Source organism: Balaenoptera acutorostrata, chromosome 7 (genome assembly GCF_949987535.1).
Source record: "Balaenoptera acutorostrata chromosome 7, mBalAcu1.1, whole genome shotgun sequence".
Taxonomy (NCBI): Eukaryota; Metazoa; Chordata; class Mammalia; order Artiodactyla; family Balaenopteridae; genus Balaenoptera; species Balaenoptera acutorostrata.
The window spans coordinates 24,227,339-24,247,259 of record NC_080070.1 but is presented as its reverse complement, the minus strand read 5'-3'; the positions used below and the strand labels follow the sequence as shown (position 1 = coordinate 24,247,259).

At 38.8% G+C, this 19,921-nt stretch overlaps 1 protein-coding gene across 4 annotated transcripts in view; it reads right to left on the bottom strand.

Annotated features, from left to right (window-relative positions):
* TNPO3 (transportin 3) overlaps window positions 1–19,921 on the bottom strand; it is an 83,139-nt gene that overhangs the window by 2,703 nt on the left and 60,515 nt on the right. For all 4 annotated transcript variants that reach the window (XM_007177182.3, XM_007177181.3, XM_057550068.1 and 1 more), the window contains 6 exons: window positions 18,056–18,172; window positions 17,095–17,189; window positions 15,704–15,860; window positions 14,014–14,181; window positions 7,988–8,100; window positions 132–223 (listed from right to left, as the gene is read on the bottom strand). In XM_007177182.3, the coding sequence (XP_007177244.1) occupies window positions 163–223; window positions 7,988–8,100; window positions 14,014–14,181; window positions 15,704–15,860; window positions 17,095–17,189; window positions 18,056–18,172 (711 nt within the window). In that variant the 3' untranslated portion in view covers window positions 132–162. The remainder of the gene's footprint in view (window positions 1–131; window positions 224–7,987; window positions 8,101–14,013; window positions 14,182–15,703; window positions 15,861–17,094; window positions 17,190–18,055; window positions 18,173–19,921) is intronic.

The following is a 19,921-nucleotide window of genomic DNA, read 5'->3' as shown; positions in this document are numbered from 1 at the left end:
AGCGTTCAACTGTTAAGTCCTTCCCTGACTCTAGCTATAGTACTAGTCCTATGATGGGCATTAAAAACCTATGCCCATCCCCAAGTACTCCCGACAGCCAGGGGAAAAGCTGGGAACTATATACCACTCACCTGGGTGACAGGCACAGTGCAGGAGTATGAGCTATCGAAACAACCTGGTGAAGTCTCGCAAGGCCCAGCAAACTTGTTTACATTCCTCAGCACTAGAAAAGAAAAGGTAGGTTGGTCCCTGACTGATGAGAAAGATATAATATGTTGAAAAGCAACCACAACCTTGAGGTATACTGAGAACTGTCCCAGCTCTGCTCTCTCCATCATCTCTTGACCCCGCTTTCAATCTTTCTGTAACTCAAGAGTAAATATTAACTATTGTACATGAGAATAATTATAAGCTGTGTGGTTGTTAAATAGTGGGCTTTGGAGAAAAATTGCTTAGGTCTGAATCTTGGTTTCATTGTGTCCTTGAGCAAGTTACCAATCTGCCTCAGTTTCCTCATCCATTATCTACCCCATGATGTTTTGAAGATTAAATCAATTCCTATATGTAAAGTGCTTAGGATAATAGAACAGTGAATAAAATAGTATTTGACAAATGTAGGCTGCTACAACAAGAAAACCTGGCTATTCCCTGGCGGTCCAGTGGTTAAGACTCTGCGCTTCGGACTTCCCTGGTGGCGCAGTGGTTAAGAATCCGCCTGCCAATGCAGGGGATATGGGTTCGAGCCCTGGTCCGGGAAGATTCTACATGCTGCGGAGCAACTAAGCCCGTGCGCCACAACTACTGAGCCTGTGCTCTAAAGCCCGCGTGCCACAACAAGAGAAGCCACCACAATGAGAAGCCCACGCACTGCAACAAAGAGTAGCTTCTGCTCGCCGCAACTAGAGAAAGCCCGCGCACAGCAACAAAGACCCAATGCAGCCATAAATAAATAAATAAAATTAAAAAAAAAAAAAAAAAAGACTCTGTGCTTCCACTCTAAGGGGCACGGGTTCGATCCCTGGCCGGGGAACTAAAATCCCGTGGCCAAAAAAAAAAACAAAAAACAACAAAACCTGGTTAAAGTCCTTGACATAAATAAAAGAAAGCCAGAACCCTCAAAGTAAAAAAGCAAGCATATTCACCTAAGGTTGATCATTTTAACTCTATGAGCTGAGCTAACTTAGGTACCCTGGTTTCCTCATTCTTTCCCAAGAGCAGATTTTGTTTATAAAGCCCAGTCCAGAAAGTGAGTCTCAATCAGCGATTTTCTAGTTGAACAGGCTGCTCAAGGTTTCCTCCTGTGGGAGGAGGAGGGAGAGGAGAGAGGAAAGGGTTAAGGCATGAAGAAAGGGAGGAGGAGGAAGCAGGTCTTGGTCCTCTGGCAAGCAATGAGATGCCTAGGTGGCATGAATAGCCCAATATTCATTTGACCCTGTTTTTTCAAAAGGCTTCCTTTATCTAAGATTGTCACCAAGAAACCAGCTGATGCCAGCTTCATTCTTTTGTGTCAGTCTTCATAATAGTTTTTGGTAACTGAACATGAGGCTAAGCTAAAAACAGTGGAAAAGAAAGCACATCCTGGGCTTCCCTGGTGGCGCAGTGGTTGAGAGTCTGCCTGCCAATGCAGGGGACGCGGGTTCGAGCCCTGGTCTGGGAGGATCCCACATGCTGCGGAGCGACTGGGCCTGTGGGCCACAACTACTGAGCCTGTGTGTCTGGAGCCTGTGCCCCGCAACAAGAGAGGCCACGATAGTAAAAGACCCGTGCACCGCGATGAAGAGTGGCCCCCGCTTGCCGCAACTAGAGAAAGCCCTCGCACGAAACGAGGACCCAACATAGCCAAAAAAAAAAAAAAAAACTTCCCTAAAAAAAAAAAAAGAAAGCACATCCTAATAATATGCTCACCCTTCTGTGGCCCTCTCTTTGGCTCAGAAAAACTCAGGGAGCACAGCCTATAGCTTAGCATTCAATGTCAGAAGAAAGTTCTCTCTCCTTCTTGTAATGGTTAAAAGTCAGGGAGGGAACCACTAACAGTGATTCAACATAAAAGAAGGTAATGAGAGCTATCTTCTTAAGAGCCTACATCTGGATTTCCCCAGCTATTATAGGGTCTGAAACATCACTAAGAACCTTGATTTAGACTCTAGGACTTGATTCAACAGAGGCTTTCTTCTAGTCTCCCTCCATCCTAAAAATGTAAGGTAAGTAAAGAAGGTCTTCTAGTTTTATTGGAATTCTGCCATTTGCTCTGTGAATTTAACATGCCTCAATAAAAGCATTCCATTTCTCTATTTCCAAATCAATACTGACTATAAGGAGGCAGCCTTGGTGAGTGAGCCCGATCACTCCTGCTTCCCAATGTCATGAAGGAGGAAGATACGTAACCCCAGAGAAGTCACTGTGTGGTGTATTATTATAAGGGACTAAGACGACAGGAGAGAGATAAACTTAGGATAATGCTGGAGACTCAAGATTCTTTTGCTATCTTAATGCCTTACATGTTGTTCAATACTACCCTTCTTCAACCAGAGATCGTGGTTAAATCTGGAAAAGAAATGATAACTCCACTCTTAGCCTCTTTCGTAACATGAGAAAAAGTACTGAAACCAAAATTCAAGTACAGGAGAACTGTCGTGAGACACGGTGAGTGAAATGAGCGATGGGCCACAATCTCTCAAATCAGCTCAGCTTCTGCTCCCAATCCTGTCAGCAACTGCTCTGGTGTCAAGCGCTTTAGCCAAATGTTTAACTTAAGTGTCCCTGGTGATTAAGCCCAAAGAAATGGATTTTTAAACAAACAAACAAACCTCCTTAAAAACTAGAACTATTTTCTGTTTCTGCCTCAGTCCTCCTGGCACTTAATATTTCTGGGTTGTTTTTATATTCATTTACACTTACTTATTTATATTCATTCATTCATTTAAAACTGCCACTATTTTTGTAGGTTCTATTTTCTGGCTTCTAGTCCCACCATCCCAATTCTTCCTATACTTTTTTTTTTAATTTAAAATAATCCAAGTATAGTTGATTTACAATGCTATGTTAGTAATTTATCCCTCCCTGATCCCCTTCCCCTTTGGTAATCATTAAGTTTGTTCTCTATGTCTGTGAGTCTGTTTCTGTTTTGTAATTAAGTTCATTTGTGTCATTAGATTCCACACATAAGTGATATCATATGGTATTTGTCTTTCTCCTTCTGACTTACTTAGTGTGATAATCTCTAGGTCCATCCATGTTGCTGCAAATGGCATTATTTCATTCTTTTTTAAGGCTGAGTAGTACTCTATTGTGTATATATCACATCTTTAACCATTCATCTTTACATGGACATTTAGGTGGCTTCCGTGTCTTGGCTATTGTAAATAGCGCTCCTATGAACTACTGCACTATTGCATGTATTGGGGTGCATGTATCTTTTCGAATTATAGTTTTCTCCAGATATATGCCCAGAAGCCTTCCACTACACTTTTGAGTAATTTTATGGTCACTATTCCTCAAGCCCCGTAATCCTAGTGGTGCGCTGAGAAATGCAGCCCTTTTCCTCTGATGTGCATAATGGAGAGTAACCAAGCTCTAAGTAATGACTTCAGCAAGAAGACACTCCCATACTGGCCCATTCTAGTGTCAATGCTCCCTATGCATGTCTTTGACTTTGAGATCCTCATGCAAGTGACAGTCACAGAATAAATACCAAGACAGAAAAATGGGAAATGATGGCAAAATTTCTTCTAGACATAATTAGTGGTATTTGGAAAGCAAGAATGATATTTCAGAATGAAAAATTCCAGCTTTCTTCAAGTTAGCCAACTAAAAATGCCAGGGAATTAATTAATTACCAGTACCATTTGAGAAACAGGCTTGGACTTGCTGAAATGACACTGAACCAGTTTACCCTCCCTGCTAGGATGGCAAACAAAGTAGCATGTTGAGGCAGGAGTAACAGGACCTTAAAACCAAAAGGGAGACTGAGTCATGCATGGAACAGAAGGTTCAAGGGCAATACACACACCAGAGAAAGAGAATTACTAAGAAGAGGTGAGCAATCTCAAATCCTTTCTCTAGCACCTCAACATTTCCTCTTACTTCTGTTCATTTCCCACCATTATGTCACAGCTTACTACAGGAGGAGTTGCAAAACTTGTTTAGTGGTGAGAGATCAAGTAGGCCAGGATGGTAAATACCTTATTTTCCCATATCACAGGACAAAGATCACAGATATCTTTGTTCAAAGCAATGCATTATTTGGGTTCATTTTCCTAGCCTCAAGATTTTCCTTACACTATGGAATGTCCATGACTTTTATTTCAGACTTACACTTTGTTTCTACCTGTCATATATTAGCCTGGATGAGGAAATATGAGCTTGGTGGAAACTTATTCCAGAATGTGTGGGTGGTTGCCTTACAGCTGAAGGAGACATGCTCTAGCTAGTTTTGCAAGTATGTAATGACATTCTGGCAGGTTCTTCTCCAAGGAAAAAGTTAACATTCACTGATCACCTACTATGTACCAGATCGTCTTTAAATTTCCACTTGGTATTTCACAATAACCCTATGAGATAGGTATTACTAACCCTATTTTACAGATAAATAAGCTGCAAAGTAACAGTAAGTGGCAAGATTCAAACCAACAGCCTTGACTCTAAGCCCAGTCCTCCTTTGAGGGTTCTCCTCAGGCTCTCATTCGCTCTAATCTAGAGTCAATATGATCCTGCCCTTCTAATGAACAACACTAGATAAAATAGAGCAAAACAGAAGCAGGGAGAAGCAACTGTTATACTTCTTTCCCCTGAGACAGTTTGTAGGTAGAATATTACTTCTACTGGGAAGATTCATAGTAAAAAAAGATAAAATAGTTTTTTAAGGTCATCCCAATAAATATATGTCTACCTAGTAGAGGGGAAATCCCCTCTTTTGGCAAAATGTGTCATGAAGGCAGTCACATGCTATTTTAAAGTCATGCATGTCACTTGATCTATGGCCCAAAGTCAGTTACTTCCGGGACATGAAGTTAGGCCACTTAGTAAACTACAAAAAAACAGCACTCAAAGATTTGGGATTTTACCATTAACAGAATTATTGGAAACTCTTGGGAATAAGAAAGTAAACCATTTTGGAGAGTGACAAGAAATCAATTCTCAGAAAAAAAGATTAGCATTTAATTTTCTCTCCCTTTTAAAAACTAGGTCTGGTTTTAATTGTAAAAGCATACCATGCTTATGAAAAAAATGCAAATAGCACAGGTTATGAAATGAAAAGTTCTAGTTATATATCTTTCCAGAAATTTACTATTCATAATAAAGTAGCTTGCATATATATATCACATATAATAGAATAGCTTTTAAAAGTACATGTTGGTTCATTTATAACAGCATCAAAAAGAATAAAATACTTAAGCTATAAAATGTTGCTGAAAGAAATTAAAGATACCAATAAATGGAAAAACATCTCATGTTCATGCACTGGAAAGCCTAATATTATTAAAGGTGTCAATACTATACAAAGTGATCAGAGTCAATGTAATCCCAGTCAAAAATCCCAACGACATTTTTTTGTGGAAATAGAAAAACCTATCCTAAAACTCCTATGAACACAGTTCTCCCAGTTGTGCTGGTATTCACTGTGGTCATGCAGTTACCTTGGCAACGTGTACATTGCTTTTTTGGCTTTTATTGTATAGTCAGTACTATAAATTTTCTGTTTTGAGTTTTGTAACTTTGTAGCATTTTAGATAATGTCGTGTTTGTACTTTGTTGTGTAGAGTAAAATGACTGTGTTGAATAAACCTAGGATTAGAGTGAAAAAAAAAAAAATTCATATGAAATCTCAAGGGACTCCGAATAGCCAAAATACTCTTGAAAAAGAACAAAGCTGGAGGTCTCAATTTACCAATTTCAAAACTTATTACAAAGCCATAATAATCAAAACAGTATGGGACTGTCATAAAGACAGATACATAGACCACTGGGATAGAATAGAGAGCCCAGAAATAAATCCCTTACATATATGGTCAAATGATTTTTCAATAAGGGTACCAAGACCATTCAATGAAAAAAGGACAGTGCAGGGAAAACTGCAAAAGGATGAAGTCAGACCCTTAACATACATCACATACAAAAATTATCTCAAAATGGATCAAAGACATAAATGTAAGACCAAAAACTATAAAACTCTCAGAAGAAAACATAGGGGAAAAGCTTCATGATATTATATTTTGTAATGATTTCTTGAATGTAACACCAAAAGCACAGGCAACAAAAATAAAATAGATATGGAGAAATTAGAACCTTGTGCACCGTTGGTGGGAATGCAAAATGGTATAGCTGCTACTGAAAAGAGTGTGGCAGTTCCGCAAAAAAAATTAAACATAGAGCTGCCATGTAATCCAGCAATTCCACTTCTGGGTATATACCCAAAAGAACTGAAAGCGGGGTCTTGAAGTGACATTTGTACACTCATGTTCATAGCAGCATTATTCACAATAGCAAAGAGGCAGAATCAACCAAATGTCCATCAAAGGATGAATGGATAAATAAGATAGGATATATACATATAATGGAGTGTTCTTCAGCCTTTGAGGAAGGAAATTCTGATACCTGCTACAACATGAGTGAACCTTAAGAACATTATGCTAAGTCAGTCACAAAAGGACAAAAACTGTATGATTTCACTTATATGAGGTATCTAGAACAGTCAGACTTAGAAAGTAGAATGATGGTTGCTAGGGGCTGGAGGGAGGGAGATATGGTCAGTTGTTTAATAAGTATACTTTCAGTTTTGCAAGATGAAAAAGTTCTGGTGATTAATCCCACAACAATGTGAATGTACTTAACACTACCAAGCAGTTCACTTTAAAATGGTTTTAAAAAAAAGGTTAAGACAGCAAATTTTGTATTTTATCAAAATTTAAAAAAATTTTAAGTACAAGTTGGGTTATACAAAATTGTTATTTTTTTCCCTTTATAATATATCTTATATATTTTTCTGTATCATCACATGCATTTTTTTCCTTCTTCTTTTTCACCATTACCAAGCTCACTGCAACAACTCATTCTTGGACCTATAAATCTTTCCACAATTGTATGAATATAAGCCATTGCCTAAAATTTAGTCAAAATTCTAAAGACTCTACATAGAAAAAGGAATATCAGAGGAAGGTAACACACAGTTACAAAATCCAATTTAAGTTGCTGTCATTAATACTATCAAGGACCATAAAAGTCTCATAACTTCTCCTTCAGTGATTGCATTTTAAGGAAAATAATCAAAAGAAGGAAAAGGCTAGACATTCAATATTATCCATAATACTGAAAAAATGAAAATTAATAGAGGCACTGTAAGGAAATCAATCAACACCTTATAGCTATAAAACTGTAATTAGGAAGACTATGTAGGTATATTTTAAATGTTTATTATGTTTACAGTAAAAAAATAAAAAAACCCACACATGTACAACTTAACATTTTAACTAAGCTGTAAGCAAGTGGCTCATGGGCCTAATGCATCCCAGAGAGATATTTTGGTTGGCCTGAATTAAATTAGAATTTGAATATCTTTAGGCACAGCAAAAATTTCCTAATTCACTGCATTCCACATCACTCTATAATATTTTACAACCAATGCTTCACCTATTCAGACACCTGCATTCTTGACCCCTGAATACGGATAAGAACTGGGAAGGAATTTAAAAAGATACAGACAGATTTCCTGAAGGGTAGTGGGCTGTTCAACGCACTGTTCTTTTGGAAGAACATCAGGATATGTATAATACATATGTACAATAAAACTGAGGCACACATGTACAGCATGGTGATACTTTCCCCCAGATTGGTTTCCAATGCCAATTTGTGCAATTCAAGGCTAAACAGACACAAAACTTTGAATTTACAAAGACACACAAAAAAATACTCCTGGGTACATCTATAACTAAGGTGGTATAAGAAACAAAGATATTTTTTCTGCATACCTCTGCTGCTGATCATCACTCACCTAGTGACTTGTTTGTGGAAATCTGTAAGTTGTTTGTGTGTCACTGTGACAGCTCCCACGGTTGTCTCCTTTGGCAAACCTTTCAAGGAATTCTCTAACCATCGACAAAAAGTCTGTACAAAGAAGAGGGAGAAGCGTTTTAAAAGAAGGCAGGGCTTACTCAACTGAGATCCTACAGGTGATAACCAAAACCCACAGGTTTTCCTTAGTAGCATTAGCTCCCCAAACTTGGAAGCAAGTAAAGGACTTAACAGAAGTACTATTTCTGGCCTTCCAACCCACTGGAGGTTGGAACAGCCTACAAAGGCATGCCTAGACTCCCTTCAAGGGGGCAGCAGGCATCATTTCAGACAGAGCCTTTCAACCTTGGAAGTGAAGTCACTTCTGGATAAAGCTATTGTTCTGTTTCTGTCATTAAACTTATGTAATATTTTAAAAATTAAACAGCTGCCAGAAAACTCTTGAGCTTAGAGATCAAAGGCAATCCAAAGCAAAAGTTCAGGTACCAGAAAGAGCAGGGACAAAAAGTAGAGTAAGTAAACATTTTTAAAAGTGTATACACATAATATGAATCCAGAATCTAAAGGATTTTAAGGTCACTTCTCTCAGTAGGAGTCATATCCAGTCAGTTCCTTTGTGATACCTGCCTGTTCTGTGGGTTAGAAAATTCTTTTTTTTTTTTGCTCACTCTTGTTGCTCTTTTTTTATTTTTCTTTTTTTTTTGGCCACATGGCATGCAGGATCTTAGTTCCCTGACCAGGGATGGAACCCATGCCCCCTGCAATGGAAGTGTGGATGGAGTCTTAACCACTGGACCACCAGGGAAGTCCCTCTTGTTGCTCTTTAAAACAATTTACTTACATCTGAGCATAGTCTCTTTATGTCTTTCATGTGTACAAAAACTGTTTGCTCCCATTCCCCTTCCTCTTCAAACTTAAAAATCAAAATTCTAGAGACTTCCTCTGGGTTCTTATTTTCATTTGAATTGTTATTCTTTGAAAAAGCTCTAATTTTTCTTCATGCCTTTCTTAAGTAGGATGTATGCCTTGGTCACAGTTTTCAGTTGTAAAATAACTTTTTTATACCTAAATTTTTTACATTATGTGTTTTCCCATTGTTAATTTATGAACACAATAGACTAGAGCAAAAGTAAATATTCCACTATAAATGCTTAAAAAGTACTGCATAATTCTCCAAGTGTTGCCCCTTCTCAGCAGAAGACAACATTCTACTCAGACAAAAACAAGCAGAGGCAAACAGCATGAATGAACCCTTAACTGACAAAGCTTTGGCATCCAAAACAACCCACGAGTTAACTATAAGTATCCCCCAAAACAAAAACAGTAAGAAACTAAACTATATACTGTCAACTAATATTTGACAAAGGAGATGAGAATACCCAATGTAGAAATGACAGCCTTTTCAATAAATAGTGCTGGGATAATTGCATACTCACATGTAGAAGAAAGAAACTGGACTCATGCCTTTCACCACTCACAAAAAGTAACTCAACATGGATTAAAGACTAAATGTAAGACCTGAAATCATGAAACTCCTAGAAGAATACAAAGGCCTAAAGCATTCTGACATGGGTCTTGATAATGATTTTTTGGCCATGACACCTAAAGCACAACCAGCAAAATAAAAATAAACAAGGGAACCACATCAATCTAAAAGCTTCTGCACAGCAAAAGAAACCATCAACAAAGTAAAAAGACAACCTAAGGAATGGGAAAAAATATTTGCAAACCATATATACCTGATAAGAGGCTAGTATCTAAAATACATAAAGAACCCATACCAGTCTAGCAAAAAGCCAAATAATTCAATTAAAAAATGGGCAAAGGACCTCAATAAACGTTTCTCCAAAGAAGAAATACGAAAGGCCAACAGGTACCTAAAAAAAACGCAAATTAAAACTATAAAGAGGGGCTTCCCTGGTGGTGCAGTGGTTGGGAATCCGCCTGCCAATGCAGGGGACACGGGTTCGAGCCCTGGTCTGGGAGGATCCCACATGCCGCGGAGCAACTGGGCCCGTGAGCCACAACTACTGAGCCTGCGCGTCCGGAGCCTGTGCTCTGCAACAAGAGAGGCCGCGATAGTGAGAGGCCCGTGCACCGCGATGAAGAGTGGCCCCCGCTTGCCGCAACTAGAGAAGGCCCTCGCACAGAAACGAAGACCCAACACAGCCAAAAATAAATAAATAAGTAAATTAAAAAAAAAAAAACTATAAAGAGGTATCATCTTAACACCTGTTAGAATGGTCATGATCAAAAAGATAAGAGATAACAAGTGCTGGCATGGGTATGGAGAAAAGGGAACCCTTGTACACTGTTGGTGGAATTGTAAATTGATACAGCCACTATGGAAAACAGTTTGGAGGATCCTCAAAAAATTAAATATATATACCATATGATCCAGCAATTCTACTTCTGGGACATATCCAAGGGAAACAAAAACACTAACTCGAAAAGATATCTACACCCCATGTTCACAGGAGCATTATTTACAGTAGCCAAGACATGGAAACAACCTAAGCGTCCATGGATGGATGAATGGATAAAGAAGTTGCAGTATGTGGTATACACAATGGATATTATTATTCAACCATAAAAAACGAGGAAATCCTGGGCTTTCCTGGTGGTGCAGTGGTTAAGAATCCACCTGCCAATGCAGGGGACACGGGTTCGAGCCCTGGTCCGGGAAGATCCCCACACGCCACAGAGCAACTAAGTCCATGCACCATAACTACTAAGCCTGTGCTTTAGAGCCTGTGAGCCACAACTACTGAGCCCACGTGCCACAACTACTGAAGCCCGTGAGCCTAGAGACTGTGCTCTGCAACAAGAGAAGCCACTGCAATGAGAAGCCCGTGCACCACAACAAAGAGTAGCCCCCGCTCACCGCAGCTAGAGAAAGCCCACATGCAGCAACGAAGAGCCAGTGCAGCCAAAATAAATAAATAAATAATAAATTTATTAAAAAAAAAAACAAACGAGGAAATCCTATCATTTCTGACAAAATGGATGACCTTAAAGGCATTATGGTAAGCAAAATAAGTTAGACAGAGAAAGACAAATACTGTATCATCTCACTTATATGTGGAATCTAGAAAAACAAAACAAAATTCATAGAAAAAGAAATCAGACTTGTGGTTACCAGAGGCAAAAAGTGGGGGGAGAGAAACTGGAGGCAGTGGTCAAAAGGTCAAACTTCCAGTTATAAGATAAATAAGAACTAGTTAAGTAAGTAAATCCTATGAGTTTTCAACAAAAGGAGAAAAATTTTTTCCTTTTTTCCTTCTTTTCTTTTTATTGTGTCCATAGGAGAAGATGAATGTTAGCTGAACCTACTGTGGTAACCATTTCACAATATATGTAAATCAAACCATTATGCTGTATGCCTTAAACTTACACACTGATGTAGATCAATTATTTCTCAAAATATTCAAGTCAAGAGACAAAGCTGGTACGTCATCTTCTACTGAAGAATCTGTGTTGAACTTTGAAAATGTATGACTGAGAATGTGCTCAAGAATGTTAATTTTCTTCAGACTTATACCCTTAGTTACGATTTCAATCAGTTTACAGAGTACAGACAACCTAAATTTATGTAAGAGTTCCTTTACAAAAACTCAGTTTTAAGTTGGTGTTTATAGAAAACAACCACTTTTTAAAAAAATTTTTTTATTTTACACTGGAGTATAGTTGATAGTTGATTAACAATGTTGTGTTAGTTTCAGGTGTACAGCAAAGTGATTCAGTTATACATATACATGTATGTATTCTTTTTCAAATTATTTTCCAATTTAGGTTATTACAGAATATTGAATAGAGTTCCCTGTGCTATACAGTAGGTCCTTGTTGGTTATCTATTTTAACAATCACTTTAAAATTATTTAGCAGGGCTTCCCTGGTGGCGCAGTGGTTGAGAGTCTGCCTGCCAATGCAGGGGACACGGGTTCGAGCCCTGGTCTGGGAGGATCCCACATGCCGCGGGGCGGCTGGGCCTGTGAGCCACAATTACTGAGCTTGTGCATCTGGAGCCTGTGCTCCGCAACAGGAGAGGCCGCGATAGTGAGAGGCCTGCGCACCTCGATGAAGAGTGGCCCCTGCCTGCCACAACTGGAGAAGGCCCTCGCACAGAAACGAAGACCCAACATAGCCATAAATAGGTAAATAAATAAATAAATAAATAAATAAAAACAACAACAAAAAAACCCATTCATTTGGCCCACTATCCCCTATTAAAAAAAAAAATTATTTAGCAATTCAGTGGGTACACAGTAAACTTAACAGCACAGGGCTACCTGGCTTCTATTCCTGCCCCAAATTGCTGCTCTCATTTTCTTCTTTAGCCCTTACGTGTATGCTTACAAACCCAAAATTTTTTGTAAGGTTAAATGTACATAATAAGTTTTTTGCTACCTGGAAACCAAGTATATTTATTTAAAAGTAAGAGTATGGAAATTTTATTTCTCTTATCAATAACGTTTGGAATAAACTTGTTGGTCCCCATGGGTTCACAGAATACTTTTTAGAAAAACAAAAAATACTACTGTATTAGATTGAAATAGAACAGGTGTCGTGAACAGCCAGCAAGGGAACTACAGGTACTATTCATTCCTGAAGCACTTGAGCTAATGGAAGAACTGCAGAGCTATTTGATGAAACCAAAGTCACACAGGAGCCTCACAGAGTTTGATGAGTAAGAATTAAGGTTCATGGAGGGGACTTCCCTGGTGGTGCTGTGGTTAAGACTCCGTGCTCCCAATGCAGGGGGCTCGGGTTCTATCCCTGGTCAGGGAACTAGATCCCACATGCATACTGCAGCCAAGAGTTTGCATGCCGCAACTAAGGAGCCCATCTGCCACAACTAAGACCCGGAGCAACCAAATGAATAATTAAAAAAAAAAAAAAAAAAGTTAAGGTTCATGGGGCTGTTTCTGAAGTAGAAACCTAGAGAAAATGTTAGAAATCCATTACACATCTACCATCTACCCTACATGTGATTGTTTTTCATTTGAGTGAGCTAACGATCAAGTAATGCATATGCCTAAGACAATTTACACAAATCATTGAATTTTGGAGATGAACACACAAATCCAAGACTAGGCAGAACTTTTGGCTCAGTAACATTAGGGCCTAAGAGTGAAAGTGTACTCTTTTTTTGTGAAACTGATGAAATTGAGGCTAAGAACTGCAATCAGTGATATAAAATAGGAGATAACATTAAGATGTACATGGACTTAAAAGTTATAAGATACTTATGTATCTGGATTTCTGTGGTTCAATCAAGTCAGCTCACGTTAGGTCCAACTGTGTACTTTTCTGAACTGCTTTTATATTAATATTACAAATTATAAACCTCATTTAAAAAATAATTTACAGGCTATACACTATATGCTACCATTATGCTCAAAACTTTCATGTAGTACACACAACCTGATTTATAATCATGCGGCCCAGTACTAAAATTAGTTGGACATTACTGGATAGCCTAAAAAAAACTTGCATGCTCAGGTGATAAAGAACCTGGTTCAAGAACTGAAACAGGATATAAATAAATCCAAAGGGGAAACAAATCCAGCTATAGATTGTAGGCTAGTTTTATATGCATATGCCTCCAAACGCTCTGGCTAGATTTATTACCAAGGAACCATATAGTGCTATTTAAGGAACCTGAAATGAATTAACACTTCTTGAATAACCTGTAATATGGGCATCTCTCACAAGTGAACAAATTTCCCACTGGCCAGCCACATAGCTGAATTCAATGCTTAGTATTCACTTTTGGTAATAAATAAACCCTATGACAGTGACACAAACATATTTTCAAGAACCCTTCTATAGGCCCCTTCATTTAACAATTAAACTTAGCAATATACCTAAATCAGGTTCCACAAACATACAACAGGACTGGTTTCAAAGTTATAGTCAGCCTCTCAAGGAACTGTTTAGGACTTGTTAGGGTTAGGGACTAACCCTAACTCTAACTCTTTAAAAAGATTATGAAAACAATCTTACCGGTCTGTCAACCTGCATGATCTCCCAGAGCACTTCGGCCACATCTGGTAGGGTGTATGGGGGGAGACAGAAGCAGCACGTGTGAAGCAGCTGGCTTACAAGTTGCTGTCCAAGCTGGTTCATCACCTGTCCAATCAGTTCTTTCCGTAATTCAAAGTCTTCTTCATGCTGTAAGAAAACAGAACAGGAAAATTCTAATTTCAACTTTCCAAAGAGCAAGTACTCTTTCCCCTTTAGTCTAGTAATCTCTCTTTCCCAGGGAAGAAAATATATATAACAGCTGGATTCACAAGGTCCACTAAATGTTCTGTCACCAGGAAGAAAACATTAAGAGTTTAGTTTCAAGGAAATGGGCATGGGCTTCAGCAGAGATTAACCTTAACCCTTAGGTTTTTTTTAAGTTTTTTTTTTTTAATAAATTTATTTATTTTATTTTTGGCTGCATTGGGTCTTCATTGCTGCGTGTGGACTTTCTCTAGTTGCACAGCGAGCGGGGGCTTCTCTTTGTTGTGGTGTGCGGGCTTCTCATTGCGGTGGCGTCTCTTGTTGTGGAGCACGGGCTCTAGGCACGCAGGCCTCAGTAGTTGTGGCACTCGGGCTCTAGAGCGAAGGCTCAGTAGTTGTGGCGCACGGGCTTACTTGCTCCGCGGCATGTGGGATCTTCCCGGACCAGGGCTCGAACCCGTGTCCCCTGCATTGGCAGGCGGATTCTTAACCACTGCACCACCAGGAAAGCCCAACCCTTAGGTTTTTCATGAATAGAACACAGAAGAGAAACAATGGTTAGAGATTAAGGGTAGCAATTTTCTTAACCTTTTTTTTCTGTTAAAAAATAATTTAAAGTATCTGTATTTTCTTTTTTAAAAAGCAACTGAAAAAAAGAAGACTTCTATCAGGTATCTAATCTCTATCAAAAAAAATCTTACTTATTTTCTTCCTTCTTAGTCTTTGAATATACATATTTCTAATATGTTGGGAAAAAAAACTTTTAAAGTGCCTTTCACGTCTAGTTATTTTCTTCTTTTCCCTCTTTTTACTGTCAAAATTCGTCAGTAATTAGCCTAGTCACATACTTAATTCTTCACTGCTCTCCCTTACCTTCAATTCTACTCCACATCTAGTCAAACCTACCTTTGAAAATTTTGTGAACCACTTTACTCCTCCAGCCAAAAAGGTCTCTTAAGTGTCTACTAGTATATTTAATACTATCCTGACTTTCTCTGATTTTGATTTATACCCCAGTTAGATTTTCCTCCCCTCTCCAATCCATCCAAATAGCTCCACTGAGGTCCTTCCTCTTCCAGAAAGTTATCCCAACCTACTTCTTTCCAAAGAGTTTTCCCTCCTCTGATCTCATAGCAATCATGACTTTTATCACTTATCTGACAATCAAATACTGCTTTGTTGCTGTTGTTTAATTCTTTATAACCGTATCTGTTTCTCTCTTCAATTAGACACCAAATGGCTTGGGAGCAGAGATAATTTCAGACTAGTTGATACAGCTTACAACACTTAGTACAGGTTGTCTTAAATCTACTAGTTGATATTTTGGTTACTGAATGATCCACTATGGAATATGCCTACTAACACAGATCAAATAAGGAGATGCTGGTTTTCCCCTAAGGAATGAGAAAGAGATATGAGAAAACAATGAGCTACAAAGTAGAAAGACTACATTGTTTATACTTACATCATTGGCTACCCCTGTGTGGATGAGGTCTCGTAGGAACCTCATGACACTACAGTTGGCATCCCGGTGGTCCAGGGTAGTAGAGGCAATGGCCCATTGTAAGATAGGGATGACAACCTGGCTCCTCAGCAAGGTAACAGGGCTACGCTGAATAAACCTGGTGTGGAAAGACAAGCTAGGTATAAATGACAGGATTAGGCTATAAAAGCAGCCAGTGTAAAAGGCAAAACTATGGAGACAGGAAAAAGATCAGTGATTGTTAGGGATTGAGGGAGTGGAGGGTAGGGGGATGAATAGGTGAAGCACACAGGATTTTTAGGGTAGTAAAACTATTCTGTATGATACTATAATGGTGGATATATGTCATTATGTCATTACACATTTGTCCAAACCCATAGAAAGAACACCACCAAGACAGAACCCTAATGTAAACTATGGACTTTAACAATGACGTGTCAATGGAGGTTCATCAATTCTAACAAATGGGCCACTCTGGTGGGGGATGTTGATAGTAAGGGAGGCTGTGGGGAAGGAGGGGGGAAGCTAGGGGTATATGGGAACTCTATACTTTCCACTCAGTTTTCTCGGATCCTCTAATGTTTACAGAGAATCTCCAAGAAAAAGATAAAACACAGTTCCAAATTTATTTTACCAGGCAACCATTTGTGTAAAGAGCATCTCTAGAGATTGATTTTTCAAGGAACACACCAGGAAAACAGGTTGACAACCCACCCAACAATTCTCTCATACCAACACACACACACACAAAGAAAAAAAAAAAAGGGTTTTCTAACTTGTCCAAAAATTAACAAAAAAACCAGTGTTCATTACTAACTGATCTGGTTCAAATTCCTGAGCTAAGGACTAAGAATGAATATAAATGTCAGTGTTACTAGTAAAAGGAATTTAAGCAAAAAGTGGGGTGGCTGGCTAGGGGTAGAGGTGGGAAGTACATACCAGATAACTTCTAAGGCACATTAAAAGCCTAAGGATTTTTTATTCTGAGATATGATTATATCTAAAGGATGCTAAGCTTCTCAAGGAAAAAGTTTAAGTAAAGCATGACATCATAGTACCATAAAATGTTAAAACTACATGGGATTCTACAGACTGTCTAGTCAAATATTCTTGCAAAGCTCATTTTTATTGTCTTGGGCATGTTCCCTCCTTCATACAAGGAAATCAGTTATTTTCCCCTGTTCTCATCCAACTCTTCTTCATTTATGGGAATATTCTGGTTCACGATTTAACTTTGGGTTATGAACCATTAATCTACCTACTCCTCTTATCTCACTTTACAGAGAAGGAAACAGTTAACTGTTAGGTGACAAGATCAAGCAGTGATGAGGATGAGCAATAAAAAAAAAGGGTTGCTCTTCAGAAGGACTGACCTGGTGGCTAGCCTGAATAGGTCGTCCACAGTGTCAGGGTGATTCTGGAGCCCATTCTGCTGTTCTAAGAGCTGAAAGGTGGGCATGCACAGTGCCTAGAAAAGAAGTGATTTTAAAACAAATGCTTGTAAATTAATGCCATGGGATTCAGACTTGCTAAATATCATAACATATACAAAGAGAACAAAGAGGGAAAGCACAGATAAGTAAGAAAAGAAAAAGACTTTGATGAGAGATCAAGAAAGGGAAGATATAAATCTTTCTCAGTTGACAAAAACAGTCTTCACACATGAAGTCCACATTTCAGAAGAGGTTGAGGGTACAGATTTCTGTGGATGAAACTGGGTAGATGTCACCTCAAATTTTTAGAAGCTTCTGAAAGTGAAGACTGTGCTTATGTACTAGATATGGTCTGGTCCACTAAGGGAGTAGTTGATGTTTTAATAATAATAACTATGAAATGTCAATTTTAAAGGGAAAGACGTCTTGGGAAAAGGAGCATTATGATTTAACTCCCTAATATATTTCCCCGCCCTGTGAATAGGAGAGGGTAAAAGCAGTGTATCAGGAGACTTTTCCAATGTCTGCTATTTACCCTAAGACCATCCCTCCTAAGTAAACTAGTTCATTGGCTGTTCCAGGCAAGAAATTAAAAACAGAATCGTGCTTGAGCTTAGAGATCCTTTATTTTAAATCCACTTGCCCACTTCCCACCCTCCAAAAAAATCCTATCTCTGGATAGCATAAATCAGACAGTAATAACTGTAATGACCAGTACATTTGTGTGGTCAATCTCTCTCTCATTCTCCCAAGCAGGCCTGTCCAGAGAACAACTAGGAAGTTCTACCTCCCTATTATTAGGACATCATCATGCCTGGGAAGGAAATATGAAGAAGCAACAGAATTAAAGACATGGCGAAGAACACACTGCTAGGCCTTTAGACCCTCCAAGAAAACATACCTGGAGCATGTCTAGTAGTCCCTGCCGACAGCCCTCTTCCATGCCATACTCATCCACAAGGATACTACCAAGGTACAGGAAACAGGAATGCTGATGTACATGGTAAACATTCACCATCTGCCAAGGGAAAACCCAATTAGTTCAATTCTTTACCCCTCAAAAAGTATCAGCTTAGGACTTCCCTGGTGGCGCAGTGGTTAAGAATCTGCCTGCCAGTGCAGGGGACACGGGTTCGGGCCCTGGTCTGGGAAGATCCCACATGCCGTGGAGCAACTAAGCCCATGTGCCACAACTACTGAGCCTGTGCTCTAGAGCCCGCGAGCCACAACTACTGAAGCCCGCCTGCCTAGAGCCTGTGCTCCACAACAAGAAAAGCCACCGCATTGAGAAGCCCGCGCACTGCAACGAAGAGTGGCCCCTGCTTGCCATAAGTAGAGAAAGCCCGCGTGCAGCAACGAAGGCCCAACGTAGCCAAAAATAAATATTAATTAAGTAATTAATTAATTTTTAAAAAAAGTATCAGCTTAGGTAGCTGTCTGGAGGAAGAAATTCTGAGATACACTGGTCTCTTCTCTTTAAGACAACGTAGTAAAGCTTGTTGGCAACATTTTCTAAAACATAGGGCTCAATTCCTCAATTATTTTCAAGTACTCTATTTAGAGTTCTTTCAAGCCTTTGACCTTTTTTTATCTTTCCAAAACAATGTTGTAGGAGGGTTGTGTAATATTTACTTCAAGCTGGAACCATTAAAGAGTTATTATCCAAGGCTTGTGTAACATTTACAAAACCCTAACAATATACCTTAATTTTCCAACCTACAAGTTGCTCTTATTTGCATCAAAGATAATTCTTTTTTAAAAAAACAACCACAGCAGGAACAAAATATCCAATGCCCTTCATATTAGAGGAGACTCTGAAAGCATTGTTTAAATTGGCTTCTAAACCCCTCTATTTAATCTTTTGAGTAAAAACAGCGTTTCCAATCAAGATATCTGAATCTCTACAGAATAAAAATTTTAATATAATATAAATATTTAAATTAAATTATTTGTTTAGGATTTTTACCCTACTATCCTCCAAAAATTAAGAGGCCACCGTACATTCATCTATTTAAAATGCCATCACATGGGAATTCCCTGGCAGTCCAGTGGTTAGGACTTTCACTGCCATGGGTCCAGGGTTTGATCACCGGTCGGGAAACTAAGATCCCACAAGCTGCGTGGTACAGCAAAAGGGAAAAAAAAAAGCCCATGCAACACGTATGTATTCATCTTATTATATAAATTCAATTCTTTGAGCTTGGTGGGAGCAGAAGAGTAGAGTAACTGGCGCTTATCAGCATATACCATGAAAAGAACACGAGATGGGAGCTATGAATCTGTTCAGTGTTGTATACTCAAAACTATATGCTGTACTTAACGAATGATATAAGTTACGGGTTGGCAAACTTTTTCTTAAAGGGCCAGATGGTAAAAGTTTTAGGCTCTGCCGGCCTTACAATCATTTGACTACTTAACTTTGCCACTGTAGCACAAAAATGGCCAATAAGCAATAATTAGATGAATAAGCATGACTATCTCTCAGTAAAACTTTATTTACAAAAACACGTGGCAGGCCCACTGGCTGTAGTTTACTGACCTCGAATTTATGGGATTTTTGTCACATAAGATGCTACCCTATGCTACTGGAATAAAAGAATAACATAAAAGTCATGAAGGTATCCTCCAATAGCAAAGGGGAGTTAAATCACATTGTAATGGACCCAGAACGTATTTCACTGAAGGGGACACTTGACCAGAGGTGGACACAGCCTAAATGCAAAACATATACTGTTGTACTCAGGGTACAGTAAATGCAGAAAATCAC